This window comes from Egretta garzetta, unplaced genomic scaffold (assembly GCF_000687185.1).
Source record: "Egretta garzetta isolate BGI_Z169 unplaced genomic scaffold, ASM68718v1 scaffold194, whole genome shotgun sequence".
Taxonomy (NCBI): Eukaryota; Metazoa; Chordata; class Aves; order Pelecaniformes; family Ardeidae; genus Egretta; species Egretta garzetta.
In genome coordinates this window covers 479359-503797 of record NW_009259486.1, presented here as the reverse complement: position 1 = coordinate 503797, position 24439 = coordinate 479359, and the positions used below count along the sequence as shown (strand labels likewise).

At 36.7% G+C, this 24439-nt stretch overlaps 1 protein-coding gene across 1 annotated transcript in view; it reads left to right on the top strand.

Annotated features, from left to right (window-relative positions):
* Positions 1-24439, top strand: part of SUGCT (succinyl-CoA:glutarate-CoA transferase) — a 337169-nt gene that overhangs the window by 261551 nt on the left and 51179 nt on the right. Inside the window, exon 12 of the mRNA XM_009637219.2 lies at positions 22394-22457. Coding sequence (XP_009635514.1) covers positions 22394-22457 — 64 coding nt within the window. The remainder of the gene's footprint in view (positions 1-22393; positions 22458-24439) is intronic.

Sequence of the window (24439 nt, the reverse complement as noted above, 5' to 3'; positions counted from 1 at the left end):
GCCTGTTTTGTTTAGGGAAGGAATGATAGAAAATGCAGTACACTCAGCTGCTCGGAATAACCAGAAACTCATATTGGAAAAATCTTATACAGCAGAGGGTTAAATTTGAGCCTATAATTCTTAGAAAACATGTTAGAATTCATATGAAAAAGCTTTAAGGACTTCATTTTAATTGACCTTGGATACACAGCAGGTCATGGCCTTCTGGGGAATTAGAAACAGAGTGTTCATCAGGGAGCAATACAAGTTTAGAAGGTCAAGAGCTGATTCATAATCATAAGTGCAAATGTTCTCATGTGTGTTTAATATGAACTGGGAAATACTTTGCAACATGTTGGTCTGGAATAAATTGGAGAGGAGGTATTAATATATAATTTTGGTATTAAATATGATATTTTGAATATGCTGTTTAGTACATTTTAAAATCATGAGAAAAAGTATGATAAAGGGCCAGACATAGCCATAACCGCATGCTTTTTGTAATAGTGAGATCAATAAGCAGCTGAAGCAATGACCTTCCTGATGTGTTGCTGAAAATTTAATTGTGAAGATATGGGTTCTAACTAACTTGTTTTACCAAAACAGGAAGGGGGAGTGGGTGCAAAGAGTTTCCCACGTTAAATTTAGGAACAGTCAAAATAAAACAAATGCTAAAATTATCCAATTTACTCCAGGCTTTGTGAGGAAGAATGGGCAAGTAATTGTCAATTATGGAGTGGGATTGGAATGCAGGTTGTAGAGGGATAATTAATTGAGAGATATTTCATTTTGATTAGCGTGGCTTGAAAAAGTGCCATCTGAAGTGGTTTCAGGACTGCAGGGCGGTCTGCTGCAGATGGGCAAGGGACTGGCATGCAGCACTAATGGGGTTACGAAGCAGATTAGAATCTAACACGTTACTGAAAATAAAATAAAGGATTAAGGAAGAAGAAAGGATAGTCTTACAGTCAAGAGCTAGGTCTCTGTACCAGGAAACCTGGGGTCATTCCCAGCCTGTGCCATACAGTTCCTGTGTGGCCTCTGGCGTGGAGTTGAGGGCTGGATTGCAATACACTCCAGGGGCATTCTTGCAGGGTATAAAGCAGCTCCCCTACCAGGATGATTATATTAGTGTTCCCTTCATCACTGTTCTAGGTTGGTCATCAGAGGAAAGGGGAAGAGAAGGGGATTAGTGGGTTTGTGACTGGTACTTCTCTCCTTTCATGTTCAGTAGGTGGAGTTGAGCTGGGAAGAGGTTGCGTTCATCTTTGCTGTGTTTTTCCATGCTGCATGCTGACCCACCGCTCCGGTTAAATGGCAGCTGTGATTCAGCTACTGCCATAGCTTTCTGCCAGGATTTCTGTAAAGTAGCACACATGGCAACTCATTCTTCTCTTTCCTATCCCTTCATTTCACTATCCCTTCAAAACCCAGTAGAAATATTTGGAAAAGGTAATACATACATTATCTTAGGCTTGTTTATTGAATGCAAGGAATGTTGAGACCTCTGGGCAGAAAGACAAAGTACGGTAATCAGTTTGCTTAAAATTAACAATTATTAATTTAGCTGAGAGAGTGATTTTCATCTTGTTTTCATTTCAGTTAATTTATAAATTTGGGAACTGAGACTTTGAGGAGGGGATGTACCCTCTTCCCCCTCTGTTCCCTCAGTGGAGATTTTAGGGCTTCTTAGAGAAGGGGTCCAAAATGGAAAATGTGGTTGCTGTGAAGAGGCATCATTAGTGCAGTATGTGGAAGCAGGCTGCCTACCTTCCTGCACGAACCGTTTTACCGCAAACAGATTCCTGTTCTGACACACAGCTTTCAGCAAAATCAGCCAACAACTGCTAGCCAGACATGAGTGTCTTTGGCATTCAACACATTACTTGCACATCAGACAGTGCTGATTACTACCGGAAAACAGTATAAATATCACACTTTATATTACACTTGTAAAATTGATTCTTTCCCCCTTTGCTGAGTTAGTATGCCAGAAACTTCGTTAATTTTGTGATGGAGTTGAAGGAGATAATTCTGGCTGCAAAATTACAAACGAAAGAAGACATCTGTCATTATAACGTTCTTTGGCTGATTCCATTTTCACTATCACCTGTTTGTATTGTTGCAACCCCTTTGCCCAAATAGAGTTTCAATTTCTGCTGCATTCTGATTAAATATGAATCAAATTTAGCATTATACATTTGTCTATATTTTACCTTATTATAGAGTTTCCTTACTTTTGTAAAGATGTTCATAGATTTGTTAGTCAAATGACATTAAGTACCTAATCTCTGTAAAGTATTTCAGTGTTTTCATTTGAGTAGTACTTACAAGGAGAGTCTTTTGAAAAGTTCAAATGACTAGTTGGTTTGCCAGATGATGGTATTTTTCAGCCTGAACTGTTCAGTAATTCTATTTCTAATTCTACATCCGGTAACATTTTGAGACCAAGTTCATTTATACTTTATCAGAACATGAATATCAGTAGTTTCCAATTGACCACAGAATTCATTCTTGTTATTCTTTTGGCTTGAACTTTGGTTTGAAAAAGGAACTATTTGCAGAAGGATAACATTGTTAAAAACACTCCTTTACTTCTAGAAGACTTCAAAAGCTCCACAATTCCTGATTAGAAAAAATAGAATGTAAAGATGTAAGATAAGATTTAAAATCTCTTAAGGATTTTAACATTTATGCTCCGAAAGTACAAGCTCAGTTCCAACTGCATATGTGAATAATGTAACTACTTTGAGTCCCGAGGAACATAGTGCACTGAGAAAGCTACTTACCTTCTTAGAAGTGTTTGAACGATTGGGTCTCTTAAGCTTTTGTGTCTACTTAGAATGGCAACAGAGGCTTTGTAGGCCCACAATACCTGAAACAACATACTCCATTATTTCTCTAAGCACAGTTGTACAAAATATCACTTATCATTGTTATTTATAATAATTAGGAGCTGAATTTAGCTCAAAGCAACAACAAAAAAGGGCAGGGGGGATGACACTGTAACTATTGATGCTGGACATTCTTGTGTTCTTTTCATCATAACATCCAGTGGTACTTACGCAAGATTAAGCCTGCTGGAAATTCTTGAAGGTCAAAAAGAGGAAAGGAAAGAAGAGGCAGCCACCTTAATGAGTCAAGTAGATCTCAGAAAGGACCATTATAGATAAAATTATTCTGAGCCCAGAATAGAAATAAAGAAAACAAATTGAAAATTAAGAAAATTAAACGACGTTGAGTTATATATTTGTCCTTCCTACTTTTCTTACCAGTTACAGTACTACCATGAAAATTCACACATTCTGAAGGGACTGATGGTTATGTACAATGGTATATGAATAATCAGGTACAAGATCATTGCAGCTGACAACAACAACATCCTGCCGTAGATTTGTTCAAGTTTGTAGCTGCAAGCATGAGACATGGGAAAGGCACAACATCTTCCACCGCTTCAAGACTCAAGCCCTCCTTTACGTCTGCTTCTCTGCCTTTGAAAGGAAAAGCTTCTGAATTCCTGAAGTAAGACACATCTTAAACCATATGAGGTACTTTCTGTGCTGACAGAATTTAGTTAAAGCTCATTATGTAAAAAGGTGCTATAAGGAAACTTTATAGAGTGAATGCTCTTTATAAACTGGAAGCTAAGGTTCAGCCAGTTTCCATTTAATCCTCCAATATTGCCTGCAGCAGTCAAGTAAATTTTGTAACAGACTCTCTCCCCCCAAATGAAAACCATGTGCCTGCTTCATTTTTTACTCCTTTCCTAGCCCCCCATTCAAACCTCTCCTCAGTTCTTTAAAGAACCTTGCAAGAATTCATAGAAATAAAAAAGCAGCGTTAACTCTGGCTGTTATTAATTAGGCTACATTAGCACAAGTACTGTCATTCCTAAACAGGTTGAATTACAGGCAAATTGTCATGGGTGTACGGCAATGGAAAGTGTTAAAAAGCGTGTATGTACATTCTCTATTCATGTAGCTTCAAAAATTGCATTAGGATTTTCTTTCTCCATAGTGAAATTAGCTTAAGTAGAGAAGCCAGTAGGCGAAGCAGTGTGATTCGATAAGTACTCATTTTAGTTAAATTGATCTAGAGCAAGAAGAGAAGGCTTGATTTGGGGCTTTTTCTTGCAGAATACTGCCACATTTTTTAGAAAGAATGAATTCATTGCATATTGTTCAAGTAATTTCAGATTTATTTAATTTTTTTCTGATTTATGTCATTGGAGACTTCTCTAAGAGAAAAACATTTCTGGAACAACCATAGACTTTCTTCATGACCTTAGCATGTTAATGCATAAAACTAACTACCGGCAGCTATTAGCAAGCAGGAGTCATGGGGACATCTGCCCTTCCTCTAGAGCCTCAGAGGAGTGCCACCACTGGCAGTCAACCTCATAATTTCAGTGCTGCAGAATGACACAGACATTTTATTGACTCCTCAGATTGCCGAGGGAACAGCTACTGTTTTCTTCAGAATGGTGGCTCTACTAATCCCTTTTTAGGGCTTGAATGCAACTTTAAAATACATTGTACATAAAACTACATACCCGAAACTCTGCATACAAGTAAAAACAATTAAGTGTATATGAGAAAAGTCTCAAGGAATGTTTAAGAGCATTCCAGAAACAGTTTTATGTCTGCTAGAACCCATTAATCAGCAAGTATATTTAATCATGATGGAGTTGAGCTCTTCCGCTCAGATTGCCAACACATCCCGATGAGAAAACAACTCTCATGTTTGTCTTTCATTATGACCAGAGTTTAAAATGAGACCGTGGCTCCACTAAAAAGTTTAGCTATGGCCTTCATGCTTTAAGGACCATGCCCCTAATGCTATACCTGCTGTCAGATCTGTAGCGACAGTTAGAAGGAAGGTTCTTCCATCATCCTCATCAAGTAAAACTAAAATAAATTCTTGCTCTGAGGTGTCCATGCAAAGAAGCAGGAGATAGGCTTGTGAAGCATTTAGGGTTTATCTAGTGATATTCAAAGATTAAGAGAAATGTTAAAATGTGTCACAATAAATGGAAGTTAAAGCTAATAGGAATAGAGAATTTGGTTTAAATTTTTGATTGGAACTCATTTTTTTAATTAATAAATGTGAATTGTGCTGTTGAATTTTTGAGGTGTAGCTTAAGTCCTTTATCTGTATTCTTCTTCTTTCTTGATAACACTGTTGCTGTCAATTGCTGTTTTCTAGACTTCTGTCTTTGCATGTGTTAGAGTGTTTTATTAATCCTTGTGATGATTTTGGGAAGCATTTTTAACATGTATTTACAAAGTTAAAGGGAGAAGTAACAGATCTCTATTGTCATTTGATCACAACGGTCAAATTTTAACATATGGTTTTCATGTTGTTCTCAAATAATTTAAAAGTCTTGGCATTAATTAGCAAAAGAAGAAGAATACACTTCTAGAGACATCTCAGTACTGCACACTAATATGAGGTTGATGAATATGAGGTGTGTTGTGTGTTTTACTATATAAATATCTAATTTCAAAATATAGCAGTAATATTTTTCTGGATCATAATCCATCAAAAACAATACTGTTTTGTAAATCTGAAAAATAAAACTGTACTATTTCTGCTGGTATGAAAAGAAGAAAGAGCTCTTTTTGCCCTTAGATTAGTTCCTTTTAGAAATTTGCTATGAGAACAAGAACTGGACTAAGATGAAGTTCTTGAGGGGTTCCTGTGTTCTTTCTATTTGCAGTCTCAAATGATTCTGAGATTACACATATTTTCTAAGATGAAATAGCTGGTTTTAAATCACTAAAATGGCTTCAAGCATGTTATTTTAATCTGAATTTGAAAGACCAATTGTTTCTGAACTTAATACCAGTTTCAAACTCTTGACAGCTCTTGCAAAGAGAAAAGTATGAGTACTTCAGGGGAAAAACTCAGGCAGCTAGCTGCAATGACAGAATCACATTACTCTAATATCGCAAGCCTAGCAGTAGAGAGAAAAACATCCTGCATGCCTGAAGGATGTCTTTAGCCTGTCACTTAGAACTTGTGGCTAAATAGATAAATGATAATGAACAAAATGTATTTACTACTCCAGTTTTCCAAGAGACAACTATGAATGTCCATCTGTGATTCATCATTAACAGGCTAAAATGCAAAACCTGACTGAACAGCAGTAGCCCAGCACGTGTTGGGGTTTGCTTTGACTCCTGTTTGCATCAGTGGAAGCAGGATCTGTCTTCTTGCTAGCTAATCAACCTACAACCCCAGGTTACATTACACAGCTCCTTGTCCAGGTCCCCAGTTACATACTTCTCTTTGTAAAATTATTCTTACTTAATTACAGTGAACCTTTAAGCAACTGCGGGAGCATTTACTTCAGCATTTTAGAGCTTTTGAAGCAAATCTCCATTTACCATGCTCTGGTTCACATTGTGGAGATACCTTCAGAGAGAGCAGATTGGATCCCTACCTCATTTGCTTTTTTCCCATAATACACTGCAATCAAAATTAGGTACCTACAATTTGGTAATCAAACACAAGGTAAATATAAGCTAAATATCTTGTAGCTATGTTTGGGTCTCAGTTACATATGTGCAATTTTTTTCTGATTTTTGGAGGGTACCATGTTCTTTAAATTTGAAAATTGTCCCAGTTTAGCATGGTTTAGCTTCATGAAGTTCAGCAAAGACTTCATTGCCTTGAACAGATGAGCAATAATAATAACAAAAACGCAAGCATCAGACCTATGACAGCTCTGCTGTCTTTGATGTTGTCTTCCTGAGTGATGTGTTTATGCAAGACAAGTGAGCTATCTCCATGAGCTCTACTTGAAAAAACTCCAGATTTGTTCTGGAGATGGAGTATCTCTTCTCTCTTCAAGTGTGTGTTGATGGATTAGCAGAGAATGCAGGCAGGTCCTAGCTGTCAGCTGCCTGTAAGCAAAGAGGCTTGACTAAGGATGGAGCATTTGTCAGTGCTGCAGGGGAAAACAATTATACACACACCGGAGCTGTACTTTTGTACCTTACACACTTACCGCTTATTCAGGTCACACTTTCTGAATGCATTACTGCTTTTTTCTTCAATGCATAGAGTATTGACTTTAAGCCTTTGAATATTTCATTACAGGTAAAAAGGAAAGAACTGATAAGGAACATCTGTGTCAATGGGTACATGGAAGCAGTGACAATGAATTTCAGCAATACTGAGGATTTTATTACATAGTGCAAATTAATTTTGACAGCCTGTCTCACCTCTGTTGCTGTAAATCAGAAGGCAGATTACTTATGTCCACTGATCTGAAATTAGCCCTATGCCATGTTCCTTCTGTATCTTTCAGTGTCCCATGTGCCTTTTATTATTCTGAAAAATTGTGGAAATATTATTATTTTCCTACATTTTACAGATAAGGAGCTGATGTACAAAGTCCTGAATACATCTCAGTTAAAACTAAGCATTTAAGTGAGATTTCTGAGGTAGCTACTTTCTTATTCTGAGATTACTCCGTGATTAATGGAGTAATACCATAATCATAGTAATGATAATCATAGTCAAATATCAGAGCCATAATCATCCTCTGGAAGTCTCTTTCTCTCTGTTGCTTATAATGAGGGCAATTTTGTTACCATCTTGTGATCCTCAGTCGAGTGTTTAATGGTATTGAGGTGAATGTGGGTCATAAGGTTAATCTCCAAAATCATCCTGTACATGCATGGCAGAGCAAGAAATCACACAATGTGAGTTCATTTTTTCAGTGAGAAATCCTTTCTTTGCCTTCTTCACTAACTCACCAGGTCACACGTTCCATTGCAGTCCATATCAGTAGTAACTGTAAATTAATTTTATTTAGCAACTGTGTTGTAATCATTTCTGTTTTTCCTGTAATTGGAGGACAGGCTGAGTGTAGCAAACTTTCAGAAAACCTCTTTCAAAAAGCAGCCTTCGGTCAAATACTGGCAGCTGTAGTATCTTCAGGAGACTAAGGAATACGTGAACACAAAGACAGAACGTTTTAACTCTATCCAAAAGAATATTTCTTCAGATATAAGATTGGATTAAAGGGTGGGGAAATATTTTTTTTTTTATTTGTCTTAACTAAATAGTGGTATTAGATGAGTGAGAATACCTTTGGAGGTACACAGATTCAGTTGTGAAGAAAAAAGAAAAGCCTGTCTAACTGAAGGCAATTTATATCTCTTTATACGTAAATTAAGATAGAAGTTTTATGGGAATGGATTTCCAGTAGGTCTGTGACATGACCTGATCCTTGCGGGAAATATTATGATATTGGACTTTTACATAATCACAGAACCTGGATACTAGCGGTGGATCACATCATTGAAAAATCTTTCTGTCTTCTGAAAAGTCAGGATTGTTCTATACAGTGTGTTTTCTATTGTTTTTACTTAATTTAGTTTTAAAACTTAAAATTTAAAATGGTGCTAAGTTTATGTTTCTTCTATTTAATCTTCATGGTTTTACATAGCAGTGCACCACCCTAACTTGTTCCTCACTTTCTCCAATTGCTGTTGTTATTGTTTAAGTATTTCAAATGGTAATTTCTTACATGACTTGAATGCGTCCCGAGAAGGGGAGCAAAGCTTGGGAAGGGGCTGGAAGGCACGCCTTCTGAGGAGCGGCTGAGGACACGGGGTTTGTCTGGAGAGAAGGAGGCTGAGGGGCGGCCTCCCTGCTCTCTACGGCTTCCTGAGGAGGGGACGTGGAGAGGGAGGCGCTGAGCTCTTGTCCCTGGTGTGTGGGAATGGTCCAAGCTGTGTCCGTCAGGGGAGGTTGGGACTTGAGAGGAGGAAAACCTTTCTTTCAAGAGAGAGAGAGTGGTCCAACCCTGAAACAGCCTTCCTGGAGAGGTGCTCAATGCCCCAAGCCTGTCAGTGTTTAAGAGGCATTTAGACAATGCCCTTCATACCTTGCTTGAACTTTTGGTCAGCCCTGAAGTGGTTAGGCAGTTGGACTTGATGATCACTGTAGGTCTCGTCTCGTCTCGTCTCGTCTCGTCTCGTCTCGTCTCGTCTCTTCTCTTCTCTTCTCTTCTCTTCTCTTCTCTTCTCTTCTCTTCTAATTTTCTATTGTATGACTCTTATTTAGCATAGGAAAAAGTAGTCATCTCTTTTGGTCTTCCCTTTATTGTAAGTCAATTTTTGTGACTTCTGATCCACGTTCTTTCTTCGGTACTTTGTTTTCTGCTTGGCACAAAACCCTAATAGTGCAAAATTAGAAGTCACAATATTAAAGAAACCCTTCTAAAAGTTACTTAGGCTCTTCTATGTTTTGGACTGAAAGCCTACATCAGTTCTTAATTTATTTCAACAAGGAATAAAAGGCAATTTACCACTTGCCTTTTGAATATCTCTTTCAAGCTCTGCATTTTGTTGACCTCAGTTAAGTGGAGAAAAAACTTTCAGGCAAATTAAAAACCCGACCAAACAGGTATATGGAACAATTAATTATAACTCAAAGAAACTCTAGTTTTATGCACTCCATTGTATGTAAGGTATAGATACATATTAATGAGATACAAGGAAATAATGCTTTCTCTTTAAAAAGTATCCTGTGATATGCGCTTAAAAGTTATGACTTACAGTTATGTAATACCTGTATTGTTGTACAAGATTATTTTCAACTAACAGCTTAACATATCAAACATTACCATACTCTCCCGTTCAGTGTGAAACACCAAGCATTTTTCCAATGTTAACTCTACCAACTGATGTCTTGAACAGCAAGTGATCAGTCAGATAAATGAAAATTAATTCAGAATATAGTCACATGATGATAGCAATGGGCTGATTTCATTCACCAGCCCAGTCGTATTCAATTTTACTGCTACAGTGTTCTTTAACAACCTTTTTTTATCTAGACGGTGTAGCAGATACTTGCTGTGCTACTCAAGTGGGATTATGTGAGCAAACTTCTTGTGGCCTGCATGGAATATGAAGGAGTTGAAGAGATTTATTGTCCGAAAGTAGTTCTGGAAGAAGAATCCTTTTGCAGGACTGGAGTTTATTAGATAGAATTGCCATTTGTAGGAAATACATACTGTATAATAAGCTAGCAGCATTTTAATCAGAAGGCCCAAAACATGAAATTTTGATGCATTTGTGTTGTACTAAAATTTATCTCAGGCTGGATCTAGTCTCACGAAACAGATGCAAGCCTAAGACAATTCCCTTTTTAAAAATATTTATTTTATTTTATTAGATGTCATCTCTGTACATTTTGTACAGTTTGATTCCCCTTCATTCTAATTGTCTGCTTAGACAGCCATGGTTAGAATGAAAGGTCTTATCCAGAGAGAATATTCAGAGTAGTTCTTACAGCTTGATACAAGAGATTTCTTCTGGCAAATGTTAATTGCTGTGCAACCTGCTTCAAATAAACTCAGATACAGTGAAATGTTGCAAATTGATGGTATTATAAAGGCCCTGAAGTGCTTCAGTATGTAGACATGCACAAATTGCGTTTCCAATTACATTGAACATCTGCTTAGATTTAAATGTTTGGAAAAAATACTCTTCCATCATGAGAGATTACTGTCAATTCTGCTTTTAATGCTATCAAATCCTCGTATTAACTTATGTAATATTAAATAACAGGTACCACTGTTGAGGTAGAAGAAACCCCTAACCCAAAGTTAGGAGTTAAAGTTGGGTATAACTTCCAAAACAGCTCAGAACATTTCAAGATGTGAGTTTACCAAGGTGAACTATTTCATGCCTTTGTTCATGCAAACGGGTGTAAGATTTTAAGTGGAAAGATCATTCTTCAGTATTTTCCTTTTTTTTTTTCCCCCTTGGTCCCTCATAGCTTCTATAACAACTTGTTTCAGCAATTAGTTCTGTAAAAGGTATGAAGCTGATTTTCTGGAGAACTTTTGAGAGTTTCTGTCTCTCTATGGACACTGGGAACTCTTCAGATTTCTGGTAAAGATTGTGCTGGGAATGGAGATGAAGAAAACATGTCTTAAGGGACTGATAGGGCTTATGTTCAGTGTGTAGCTTCCTCACGGTAATTCAACATGGAATTGTCGATCCTTCAGTTTGTTGAGGCTTAGCCATGGTAAGCTTGCCTTCTGAGGTGCCCACACTAGGAGCCTGGCGAAACAAAGGACAGGGTGAAACAGAGTTCAGGCTTCTTATATGCCAGGTCTGACCACCAATGGGAACATAATGTGGAAGATCAATGCAGAAATGCGGATTTCTCTGTTTTTAGGGATATATTTAGAACTTTTTCATTTTCTAACATTTAAGGAAGGCTTAAGGAAATGAACAGTGCTTTCCTAAGATTGGTTTCCATTAAGTAGTTGATGTGTGTTTTCCAGCCAAATGAGATTTTGTTATGGGAACATCAACAAAATGCATAGTGTGATAGCCAGTGACGTTATTGCAGGCTACTGTGAAGTCTGTACATTAGCACTCAAACCTGTGATATTTCTGTTGTGTTTTATAAATTTAGGTCCTGTAATTATATTGTTCAGGTTAATGGCATAGGATCATTAACTTCAAAGCAAGAGAAGTCTGGAAGCACTGCAAAGTTCATAGGAACCATTGTATTTAAAAACCTGTATTGGTTTTTGCTCACAGTTATATATACAGTATGCAAATACTAATTGCTTCTAACACTAAATTCTCACAGATCATCTACTGCACATTACTGGCTAAGTAACTGTGACATACTATTTTCAAAACCGTGTTTTAGTTTTTTTAACAAGGATAGTTTCTGAAATAAATTGCCTCTTTTGTGTGTACATTCATAGCTCTGAAATACCTGCCCGGCTTTAGATTTCTTTTTGCCTTACTTCAACTTGGAGGGAAACTTTATGGTTGGATAATAAAACTCATGAAATAAAATGTTAATAATGGAAAAGTGGATAAAAACAGTTATGTACTGGACTGCCATAAAGGAGTGGAAGATACTGATACAAAGTGGGAATTTACTTTCCCCCTAGGTATGCTTCTCCCATACACATCTTGCAAGTAGCACTCTTGAATCCCAACTGCTTGGTGTACACGTGGTTAGGAGTTCTCTATCTTAAATGCTTTTGTTACAAAGGCCAATGTTAATGGGGCAGGGTATAAACCAGGAAAGATGTCCATGTGCCAGAGTTTCTGTTGATGAAAGTTCCTTTGACTGCCCAGGACATAAAGCACTGAGGAAGAAGCCAGCACCCAAACTGAGCAGGATCGATACTGTTCACCAGCGTAGTCTGCCTGTGTTTCTCCCCATCGCTCCTTTGACTTCAGTCAGAATGCTCTAGTTCAAACCAGAGCCACAGTTCCCTTTCTAAAGGGCTACAAAGGTCAGTGCAAGAGTATGTAGGAATAAACCGCTTACGAGGAGAGGTGTAGTGAATCTCTGCCTGCAGCAGGCCGAGGGTCTGCAGGGAGATACTCCCATCTGGATGTACTTTACAACACTAAGCAGGTGCCAATGTTAAGTGGCATTCCTCTGTGGATGAGCAAGTTTGCAGTCCTGGGAAGGGGTAAGTACTCTGAGCTGACAGACTAGCTCTAACAAAACAATGGATGATGTATAAATAAACCGCAACACTTACATGGCAGGTGAAAGATGGATGGAGTACTTAAAAGAAGGCTCTTGGGAACTCACTGTGGCGTGCAAGATTGGAAAACCTATACTGATTATGTACTTTGTACTGGGAGAAGCAGGTGAGGTCCTCAAGGACCATCAGAAACCAAGTGATATATTAGCATGATGGTACAATGCTGTTGTTAATGGTTCCTTAGCTTACTGTTAGCCCAGCAGTAAGTTTGTGAATATTTGAGGCTTCCTGACAACTGAGATTTCTTTTCCTTCTATAAATGTGTTCTTGCCATAACATGCATGCCTATCTGAGAAAACACGATTTCTATACCAGAACTGTTAGAATTGTTATTTCTATTCAATATTGTTAAAGACCGCATGTTTTGAAAAAACAGTTTTCCTATGTGTTGGACAAACACCTCAGTATATTTTTCAGTCCACAGTTGCAACTGTGTGTGACTTTTTCCTATACGACATGGCAAAAAGGTGCTTCTGAAAAACCTCAGTTGTACAAAACCCACCAGAGTTTTCTCCTTATCATCGCCAGCTCCATAGGCAAGTCTGGATATGACCCCTGGATATAATAAGCATATGCAATACCTACAGAATTTTTAGGAGAACAATGGCAGTGGTAAGGTTCTCAGTATTTCCTCCCCACCAGTCTCCCACTTATGGTACACAGTGCTTGAAGGCGTGGCGGTCCTAGCTTATTACCACTGTAGGAATACACTTACATTCATTTGCATTGACAAGTTAGTTTCCACAAAGGAAAACATCTGGAAACTTATTTTTTGTTTAATATGAGATATAAGTCACAATGAAATAGAATAAAATGAAAGCCTTTCACATGGCATTCTTGACACCAAAATAATATAAGCCATGTACAGTCCAGGACACCTCCTTTTTACATTCATTGCATTTTTAAAAATTATTTGTAGTTAGGTTTGTCCATGCTTTTTGATGAGAGAAACTGCATATTTAAATGCTGAATATAGTATCTCTAATAATCTAAAGTAGGTACAACATTATTGAAAACCAGAGATTTGTAACACCATTGCTACAGTAAATTACTGGCAATTCTGACTGAAAGAAGAAAACTAGTCAGTATTTCGGCCTGTTGTGGTAAAAAAATCAACCACCTTCCAGGTGATCAGTGTGGAGTTACCAGTGTTATACATGAAAGGTTTGCTGCAGCTGAAGACAAGCTCTTTGATCCCAGAGCCAGTGCTTTGAATAGAGCCACACCCCATCTTGCTATCAGGGTGAGCCAGGTCTCATAGCCAAATAGCAGTACAGCCAAACATCTTTGCTTAAATATTTCTGTGAATTTAGGATTTACACACTCAAGCCCATCAAAAATGTGGTTTTGCAATCACATTTCAGTTCTCAGGAAAAAAACACATCTGAAAAGTATATGTATTTTTTAACCAATAAGGACAGATTCTCTCCTCTGCCACATTTCCAGACTGGTGGTGCAAGAGGTCATCAGGGAGCTGTATTTGGGCCCCTGAGGAAAGGCGCTTGATTTTTTAGCACCCAGAAAACCCCCTGAAGTCAGGGTCAGGTCTGCAACCTTGGAAATCTGAGAATTTAATTACAGCAGTTATTTACAGGCTTGTCCTTGCATTTTTGTATATTTTGGCCTGAGTTCTAAATCTTCGTTCTCTTAATCACCTTGCTATTCATTATAAATATTAATTATACCACATTCTAATAAACACCTCAGAAATACTTGCTGCTTCACAAGAGTTAAAAAACTGATTCTTTACTGGAATATGGTCTGCTGTTAGAATAAAAGTACCTTCTTATACTCTCATTATTTCCCAATACATCTGATGAAAACATTTGAGATTTATATAGACGTATTTAGCAGCTGTCTCATATTTACCTAGACTGTGAGGTATAAATTGAATTTAGTACTTTTTCTCAAGAATAAGTATGTGCTTGATGATTAGACAATGACAAAGGTGTTTCTGCTCTGTCACAAATGGTTTTATTTGTTTAATATTTTTTAGATTATTTAATGTCTCTTTCTTTTGTGCATTATACTGTGGCTGATTTAGCAGTAAGGACTTTTTTCTTTTGTAGCAGTAGGTGCTAAGGGAAGTAAAACATTAATATGAGAACTACTCTAAGTATCAGGGTCATATCTTACTTCAGTTATTGAATTTGAAAGATGATTTAGGGAATCAAATTCCTAAACCTATTAATTGCCAGGTTCATGTTGGCCACAAAAACAATTTGCTGAGGAAGAGGGTGAGGCCAGAACTTGAAGAACAGACTTTCATAGGGTGCCTGAGAGGAGCTCGCTGTGGTGGATATATTCTGTGCCAGTATTATGAACTCCTAAAAGAATCCTGGAAACTTAACCAGGAAACCTGGTGAAGTTTTATCATCTTTATGCTCACTTCTGAACAGCTTTTAGTCTAATACTCAGGTATCGTAATTTAAGCTTTTTGGTTTGTTAAGTTAATGGTTTGGTATTTGAATTAATGGATGACAAGAAGTAGGATTTCCACTGGGAAATTACTTTGGAGGAGGAAGAACCTCTGTGGAAGGGGTTGTCTAGAACCGTCATAAGAATAGATTGCTGGTGTAGGAAATTAATGACTGTAGTTACTCATACAGGAATTGAGGAAAAGCTGATAAATGAGGGCTCTCACTGTTTAAAGACATCTGCTAATGATGTCAGTCATACAACAGGTGTAAAGGACAAGAATTAAATGTATAGCAAAACTGAAGGAGGGACAACTGAGAAATTATGGAAAACCAATACTGTGTCAAACTTAAGAGTTAAATAAAAAAGAATGTGGCCAACTCTCTGCTTCCCTAAATGTGTACAAAGCCCATACATATCTGTATACCAACATGACATGTGTAAGAGAAGAAATAGGTGACTTGAAATCCTGGGCAAAAAGAAAGGATCTTGACATAGTAGCCATTACAAAAGAATGTTGCAATGGCAAAAATCAATAGGAGAGTGTAATAACTGGCTATAAACTGAACAGGAAGGACAGATTAGGTCATAGAGCTGGGGGAGCAGTATTCAGGCTATACTGTGAGCCTTCTGATCAGGAAACGGATATTGAGTCCAAAATGTTGAAGGAGATCAAAGAATCAACTAACCCTAATGAGGTAGTTATAATGCGTGATTTCGACTACCTTCAGCTGGGCAAATGTCACAGTGAAATAGAGCATAAGGGAAGCAATTTCTCATCGGAGTGATGGCCTTTTTGGAACATTTAGTTCTAGAGCACGCAAACGGAATGGCAGTTCTTGACTTAAGCAATGTATAGGAACACAGATAAGAAACGCTGCCGTCTTGTATCAGAGCAGGCCTTTTTGGGTTAAAGTCATGGCCACTGTAAAACTTAAATTCAACATTGAAGAGTCTGTAGCTAGTTTACAGAGCCACTATTAGACTGGAGGATGTAAAAACTCTTTAGGCAAAAGATGCTAAATAAAAAGTAAGGAAATTTAATCCTAAGAATCAACATGGAATCCAGTTGAAGTGTGCTGTAGTAGAACAAGATATGGTAGCCTAGTAGAAAAGCAAGAAATATTTGAATAGGGTTACATGGATCAGGATTGTTTTGAACCAAAGATATATGCCTCAGACATCAAAACCTCTTCCCTAGGGATGTCAATAAAAAGTAATTTTGTCTACATCATGTGTGTAAAAAGCAGTGAAGATGTGGCATAAGAGGGGCTTTGCTAAAGCCATCACCTCACACCCACAAAGAAAAGAAAAAGTTTACCAGAGCAAACAATCTGTAAGACACGGGCCTAGCAGAAAGCAGAAACGGAGAATAAGGACATTCCAGTGAACTGTGGTTTTCTTTTGTTGTATTCATTTAGTGTCACAGATGTGGTGCTAGGGGCATAAGGCACTATAACACACTCACAGCATTTAGTGTGTCAGAATCAGGGACTGAGAGTAAAGTAAATTAACAAGCAACCAGAAACACACCACACCCCCACCCCACCCCATATTTCACTCATTCAGTAGTTTGTAAAGAACACTGCTTTTGTTTAAGTTAAGTACTGTTCTAGCATTAAATGGTGAGATACTTCAAATACGAGAGGTAGAGGCAGGTAAAGTTGAGATAGATATGATTCACTTATACAATACTTACACACCTCATAAGGTAGAGAGAGGATATTGCCTTCTTCAGGTGAGCCCTACATGTTAGGAGCTGTGTTTGGAAAGCAGAATAATAAAATTATTAGTGATAAAAGACAACTTTCATTGGCAACAGGAACATGCTGATACACAAAACATTCTGCTGCATAACATCTTTCTAGAAATACAAGACCAAGCAGAACCAGGCATCAGATAGGGATACATTTAATATCCTTCTCAAATTTCAAATAAGTTAACATCTTTTGATTTGAAAAAGGTGCTTTTAGGACATGGGATGTGATTCCAATGTGGCATTGTGTTCACAACACGCACTGTTACCTCTTTAGGGGGTGATTATGGCCATAGCTCTATGTTCAGCATGTACAGGAAAAACAGTATTATCATTTTCTTGTGGTTTGGAGGCACTAGCAGTAATTACAATTGCCAACAGCCAACTATCTTGCGGCTACAAAAATATGGAGAAAACGGTTACATCATTTCCTTTGTGGCCCTGAAAATCCTTTTCACTGAACTCTAGATGAAACTGTGAGGGTGGTGTCTGTACAAATGTGTATTTTGAATGCGTGGTTCTACATTAAATAGAATTTTTTAAACTTGGGGGGTGGGGGAAGGGGAGTGCTGACAACATGTTTGATATGTTTCTGAATCTCCTTTGATTGGGGTTTGGAAGCTGACTGTATTTTACATAGTACCTAGAATGGATTTGAAACCTTGTTATGTGCATTATCGGTTATATTACACTTGAACTAATGTGATACAAAATTAACGCTGTGATAATTGCAAAATTTACCACATGTTTACTAGGTGGCCAAACATCCCATTATCCATGTGAAAAAAGTCAGAAACAATGTTTCTGATTCTCCTACCTGCCATTTGTGCTGCTGCATCAATAATACAATAAAGTACCTTACTTCCTTAGCATGCAAGAGAGCCATTCATTTTTGATGGATTCAAGGAAGATTAACGCTTGTTAATAATAATATTCATGATTAATTTCTGTTTCACAACTTTTGTTGCTTTGCTACATAATCTTTTTATCAAAAGAACCCTTTTATATCTGTGTTGTTATTGTATTTATCAATTAAGGGACCCATCATCAAGCATCAGAGATTCTTACAAGTTGTGGAGTGTCCAAGAAAAAACAGATTTCTTTAAAACATCCTGAAGCTGTATCCTGCATCGTGATAGTTTTTCTAGCTGGTTTTTAGATAGATAAATAGGAATTTATGCAGAAGTTCCAAAGAAAGCCACCATAGTGTTAATAGTCTGTATGTCTTACTACCTTAAGGAACAGTACAGTCATAGAAAAATGAGAGTTTTGCCTTTTTCCTTGAAAGGTTTGTGAAAGCTGAAAAAGTGTCTTGCACCACTGTATGTACCATATGGTCTTGTAAAGAATGAGTCCTAAGTTCCAAGCAGTCAAACATAAAGCCCCTATTAGAATCTAGATTCTCAGCCTTGCAACTGTTTACATGAAGATGAAATTTAAAATAGTTTCTGCAGCCATATTATATTTTTATACCATAATTATATTTGTTCTGAAGTTCATTTCAGCCTCATTTTCTTCCTTACATGTCACTTAGCTTTTAAGTGAGACTCAAAGGCGACTCAAATACTAAAAGAAAAATTACAGTATTGAACTGAACATGTCCACTGGTAATATAAATATTAATGCAGAAAAGTAGTGTTGGTTGAGTAAGTGTTTTGAACAAAGTGAGAATACAAGAAATAACTAGAGTTAATATTTGATCCTCCCTGTGAAAGCAGATGGCTCAGGGATTTTAAGTCTGTCTGTTATAAAAAATTTAACCACTTTTTAACTTGCAATTATTAACAACGTTAGGGAAAAGAGCAGAATTAATCATTGAAGTTATTATATCTGAATTACTATGAGCTTCATAGCAGCTGATGTAAGTATCCTGCATAGTTTTTCTCATGACAGGCTAAGAGAAAATGATGAAACAACTGAGAATATATATGACGAAATATATTAAATTACCCTTGGTTTGCATTACACAAGTAAAGCATTAAGATCTTTGCTTAAAAGATTCTATGTAGACTTCCTTGCATATATAGTACTGGGAAAATAATATTGAAGTAATTTTTGAATTAAATTCTTTTATTCTCTGAGGTTAGGTGACAATCATGTGAATTGTTCTATTTGCTGTAATTTGAATAAAGTCATGTAATAACCTATACTGGCTAAATAAATTTAAAATGTAGTGACTTCTGTTGTTTTTATCCATCACCAAGCAATATTTTCTTTTGTAACATGAACAAATCTGATACTGTCTGCACATACAATAAATAATTGCAAAGTAGAATTGTAGCAACTAATGATAGAGAATTACATGTATTCTGCATTGTATATATAATATTTATATAGTTTCTCAAATTCAGTCTGCAAGAAAACACAATTTTTTTTAAAAAAAAGATTATGTAGCAAAAGTTGATGCAGGAATCATTATAACAGATGGCACAAACCAGAGCAACCCTTTCTTCTGTTGACTTCAGTAGAATGCAGAGATTTTTTACTATATCATGTTGTTTAATTTTTCCTTTTTTGCAAAGGAGAGGCTTTTCCTTTACAGTTCTAAGTGTCAGGAGGAAAGACATAAGAACAGAAAAAAAATCCTACATGACATGTCACAAATAACAGCAGGACCCTGCTAGTACTATTGTTGAGATAAGATTACAAAATGGTGACAACAGGTTTTCTTTTCATTAACCAGTAGACAGACAAGAGAGGTTCCTTCTTTAATCTACAAGATGACTGTATTTGGAATAAAATGAAATTGCATGAGAAGGTTATTCCTGAAAGACAGAAGACTGTGCTTCTGATTCCTTTACAATGATCTTCTAATCGGTGCAAACTGCCGCCCAAACATTAATTTGATTCATAAAATGTCAAATGGTAACAGATAATATAGTAATACAGTATTTCGAGCCTGGAAAGTAAGCCATATGAAAAAAAAATAATTAAAAAATGAATCTACTGATGGCCATCATCTTTTACATGAACTTCCTGATACATTGGTTCCTTATGCTGAGCTAAGGTGAATACAAAGGGGATAGAGGACTCTACTACATCAGAAGGGTCATGACGATTTGAGCGGTACAAGACAATGGAAGATAAGACCTTCAAGTTCTGTCTCTGTCCTCAGACTTTCGTTGTCTTTCATGATAGTGGATGTGAAGATTGCATTTTCCTAGCAAAGGCTAGGATGCAGTAATCTTATGTGTTTCCTTCATAGATTTTAGAATGCACACGAGGAGGATTCAGTGGAGTTGTTTTTTTCAGTTTCTTTTTGGGAATCCTAATAGTAGGACACATTAAAAAACCAAAATGACACAGTTCTTTTAAACAGTGTTGCTGATGTGGGGTAAAACCCCAGTCTTTGGCCAGTTTCATTGCTTGGAGGTTGTTTTCTTCGAAAGAAAAGATGGAACTGAGTATACCAATATAGGCTTAATAACTGTAGAAAATAAGAGTAATAAGAGTAATGACAGTTGCAAGGGTTTTGAGAAAATAGTGTATCTGAAAACTGGAAAACCAACACCATACTTATCATGAAAATTGAAAGGAAGCTTGACTGTGTCTTAAGCAATTCTTTTAAAAGGGAGTAGCAGTTAGACTGGTGATCCTCAAAGATGCTGCAGGTTTTTCTTAGTTCATTCTGTAAGGAAAAGGGAGATGGAATTTGAGTCTAACAAAAGGAAATCTTTTTAAAGTAATATAAGTCTGCCTTATTGGAATGAAAATTTAGAGACCCAGAACACAGGAAGGCATGAATTTTGTGGAGCTCTGAGTAGCTGCTAGAGAATCCATAGGTTTTTCTTTAACCAAATGGTGCCACTTTTAGGTAGAGACTTTCATTTACCACCTAAAGAAGTGCTTATGCACCTGAATGTGCAGTTGATTTCAAATTCAAATAAGCGTGTTTTCTTACATTTAAGTGATAAATAATCCATTAAATGCATGAAGAAAGCCGATGTAAGTAAGTTACAGAGAAAGGAGGCCAAACTTTTAGTACTGTTTGATTAAAGACATAACTGGAAAGATTCTAAATATGAGTTAAAACAAGCAATTATATTTTCCAGTTCTGTCATTTGGAAAAAAATTCTGAATGTCTCACTTGAATGTCTACCAAAACTGGTGTTAACCTTCCGAAAGAGAAATAGAACTAATGATTTGGTACAGCGCCAAACAATTAGACCAGTGAACAGACATTCTTCCACCAGCATCTATTATCGGAAATATCTGGATTTCTAAATGTCAGCTAAATAGGCTCACCCCACAAGCTAAGAGAAAGCTGACCTGACCTTTTGACACCACCTGTTCAGGAATGGGAATTTCTTAAGCATGCTGTTCTACACAGATAAAAGGTTCACCAAATTTGACCTGGAAAGAATGGCTAAAGGAATTAGTTTTGTTTAGTCTAGAAAAGAGCAGACTGAGGGAGGGTGTGATTACAATCTTCCAGTAAGTAAAAGAATGTTATAAAAATGCTAGTGATTGGTCTTCTGTGTCCAGTTGGGGAAAAGACAAGAATAAAGATGTTTAATAAAGAGCAAAGATACTTAGATTATGTATTAGCAGAAAAATTTCTAACAATAAAAAGAGAAAATATGGTGCAGACTACATAAAAAAATTATGATCTTGTTAACCAGAGATTTTCAAGAATAATTAGACCAACACCTGCCATTGATAGTCAAGGTTGCTATTGTTCTTCATGGTGTAAGGTGAACAGGTAGAGGTATTACATGATCACTTAACAGTCTTTGCCCATCTTTCATTTCTAGAGCTGATACATTTAAGAAGACACTCTTTTATTTCAGATTTGTTGTTACATTGGATACGAAAATAATTGGTTATGGGAGGCTTTTTATTTGTAGAGGATACTTTAATAACGAAATAATTTTTAAGAATTCTGATTATGTCATTAAGATAATAGTGTTAGAAAGATGGCAGAATAATTGGTAAGGAAATGATAAAGATTACTTATTGGCTTTGGATGCAGAATTCTATTAACAATAGCAGCGAGTTTGTTATTATGAATTTCTTTTTCTCTGTTACTTGAGGATTTTGGTGTCATGCGCTGTTTTCTAATTGAGGTTAATAACAAGGAACTGGAAATTGTGATGAATAATCATCCCATACAGATATACACAGAGCTGAAGCATGGCATATCTATTCGAAAGAACAGAAATAACATCAAAATTATGGCATCTTTCCTGAATGTTGGTAAGAAATACTAAGACAGCGTTTCATTACGTGATCCATCATGAGCTCAAAAGCAACTGAGTAACAGTGAAAAAACCCACTAGAGCAGAAGTTGTGTATAGGCCTTCAATACCTATCGCAGATTAAAAGTGAAAGTGGGTGAAGGTTTTAATTCTCGTTCCGTGTTGGTACTAGTTGTCTGTTGGTGGTTTAAAGCATGACATGCTTGCAGCTCAGTTTCTTATGTCTGATGTTAGATATAAGAGCTTAAAGGTATGTTAGACTTGTAAAGTCTTACTGAAGCATTTATCTACATGCCTAAAATAGAGAGTAGTGTCAAACATCATAGCTTTCATTTTACAAATTAAACAAATTACTTGAATTGTAGGTACCTGTATTTTCAGATTTTCTGTGAAAGAACATGATAATATTTATCACTCTTTTCCTTTTGAGTTTAGGAACTGATTATATTTGTTTTATTACATACATGTTTTGTTGGGGTTTTTTTCTAGGTACTGCACAATGGACTTGTGATGGAAATGAATCATCCAACAGCTGGGAGGATAGCTGTTCCAGGTTAGATGTTTTATTCTTTTTTTTTCTGAATGGAGCTTGAAATTAAATGCTACATGACTTCCTGAGTAGTTCTGGAACTCAGCTGAGGACATGACACATCTTCACATTTCACTCAAATGAACAAAAGTTTAACCAGGAAGATATTTGTGCTCGTATTCATTCCAGTAGCAGAAAAATGGGTTAAAATGTGTGTCAGAATAACTTCTGGTTTTCATCGGTCAGTTGTCATGAAACATGAACATGGATTTGATAATATTTGCAAACTCCCACTGCTAGAAATATTACTGCTAAATCATCTACACGAATATGTGAATCTGTTTTTGATTTAGGTCTATTCTGCAAGTTACACAGGCTTCTTTTAGGGACATTTCTGTTATAAAAAACAAAAAAAAAAAAGAAGAAAGAGGAGGGAAGTTCGTACTGAAGGTTTCATCACACTATTTTGTTTAATGAGATCAGACATGAAGCTCTGTAATGATGAAGTCTTAAATAGCTATTTTGGATTTCCAAAGAATACAGAAGTAATAAATTTGTCTCTCTTCTTTTAAGCTCTAAGTGGATCAGGACTTGGAGCTGGTGTAGCATTGCTTCCATTAGAGTCAGCTATGGAATGGAGTTAGGTTCCTCTAGAGCCGTTATGAAAGTTCTCATTCAGATCCTCACAGTTGGCTCTGTTTTGACAACTAGCCTTATCTGATAATCTACTTGCTATTGGGTGAACTTTTTCTCTTTCTCTATGCTTTTCTCTCTCCCAAGCCACATTGAGAATTGTTTTCTCCCTCTTTCAAAGCACCATGTCATTTTTATTTTTATAACATCATCTCCTTACATTGTGATTTTCTGTGCCAAATTCCATCCTTTGACACAGCATCCAGTTGTCATCAATTTCAGTTGACTTGAGCACATGTAGTGGTAAGGAGAATTTGACCCATAAAATTTATCTTAATTTGCACATCCTGGAATCACACTGGGATGCAGAAAGAATTGTTTGAAAGAAATCAGTCCCATATTAGATCATGTTTTCTGCATGAATAGAGGGGGTGGTTTGTGTGCATGTATGTGTATGCTTCATATTTGCTCTTTATCACAGTTTGCATTCCACATTTGGTCCCACTAGGCTTGGATGTTTGGTTGACTATTCAAAAATGCTTCTCTAATTTAGTTGCACATATCTGGAAATAGTAATCCTTTTGTTTTAGTTTCTAACAGAAAAGTAATCCTGGTTTATTTATCCAAAATGAAAAGACTAATAAGGGGTTTGATTTAATTCTTTTTAAAGAAGTGGGCAGAAAAGCCTTACAGATGGTAGAGAAAGTGCGTAAGGTTTTCATGTTGCATACAATGTATAATCTATCTTAGAGAAAGCAAATACTCCTTAAGGGGATAGGTTAAACTGCAAGAAGAGGAAGGAGATGAAAGGAATGTTCTAATGTCTGTCAGCAGCGATAGAATGTATTGGCAAGAGAGTGAGTTTTTACATAGGTAAGCCATAGTACTTTTGAAATCCTTGGTTATTTTTTATTTTATTAAACCAGTGACACTGCACTAAACTAAAATAAATCATCTTAATCTCTAATGGTTTGCCATTTAGATGTGCTTCTATGAAGAGTTTCTTGTATTGAAGCAGATGGCTGAAATGATTATTGGATATTTGAGCAGGAAAAGGAGAATTCCTTCCTTTCCTGGCATGGGAGGATAAGGAGGGGAGAGACAGGGGAGGGAAGGGTGAAGGACATTCATTCAGTGTGAGCAGAATGGACCTATTGATATTGCTGGAAAGACAGTGCATTACTCTGTCCCAAAATTAAAGTGTGTAAGTGAGTTTGGCCACTGTTGACGGTAGGTAATGGAAGTACCCTGGCATTGTCCTGATCAATGATATATCTGAAGAGTACAAGACGAGTGTGCAGAGAAGACCTCCAGTAGATAAACTGTTTCTCAATGACTATTTAAAATAGTAACAACTTTTTTGTTCAATGTGA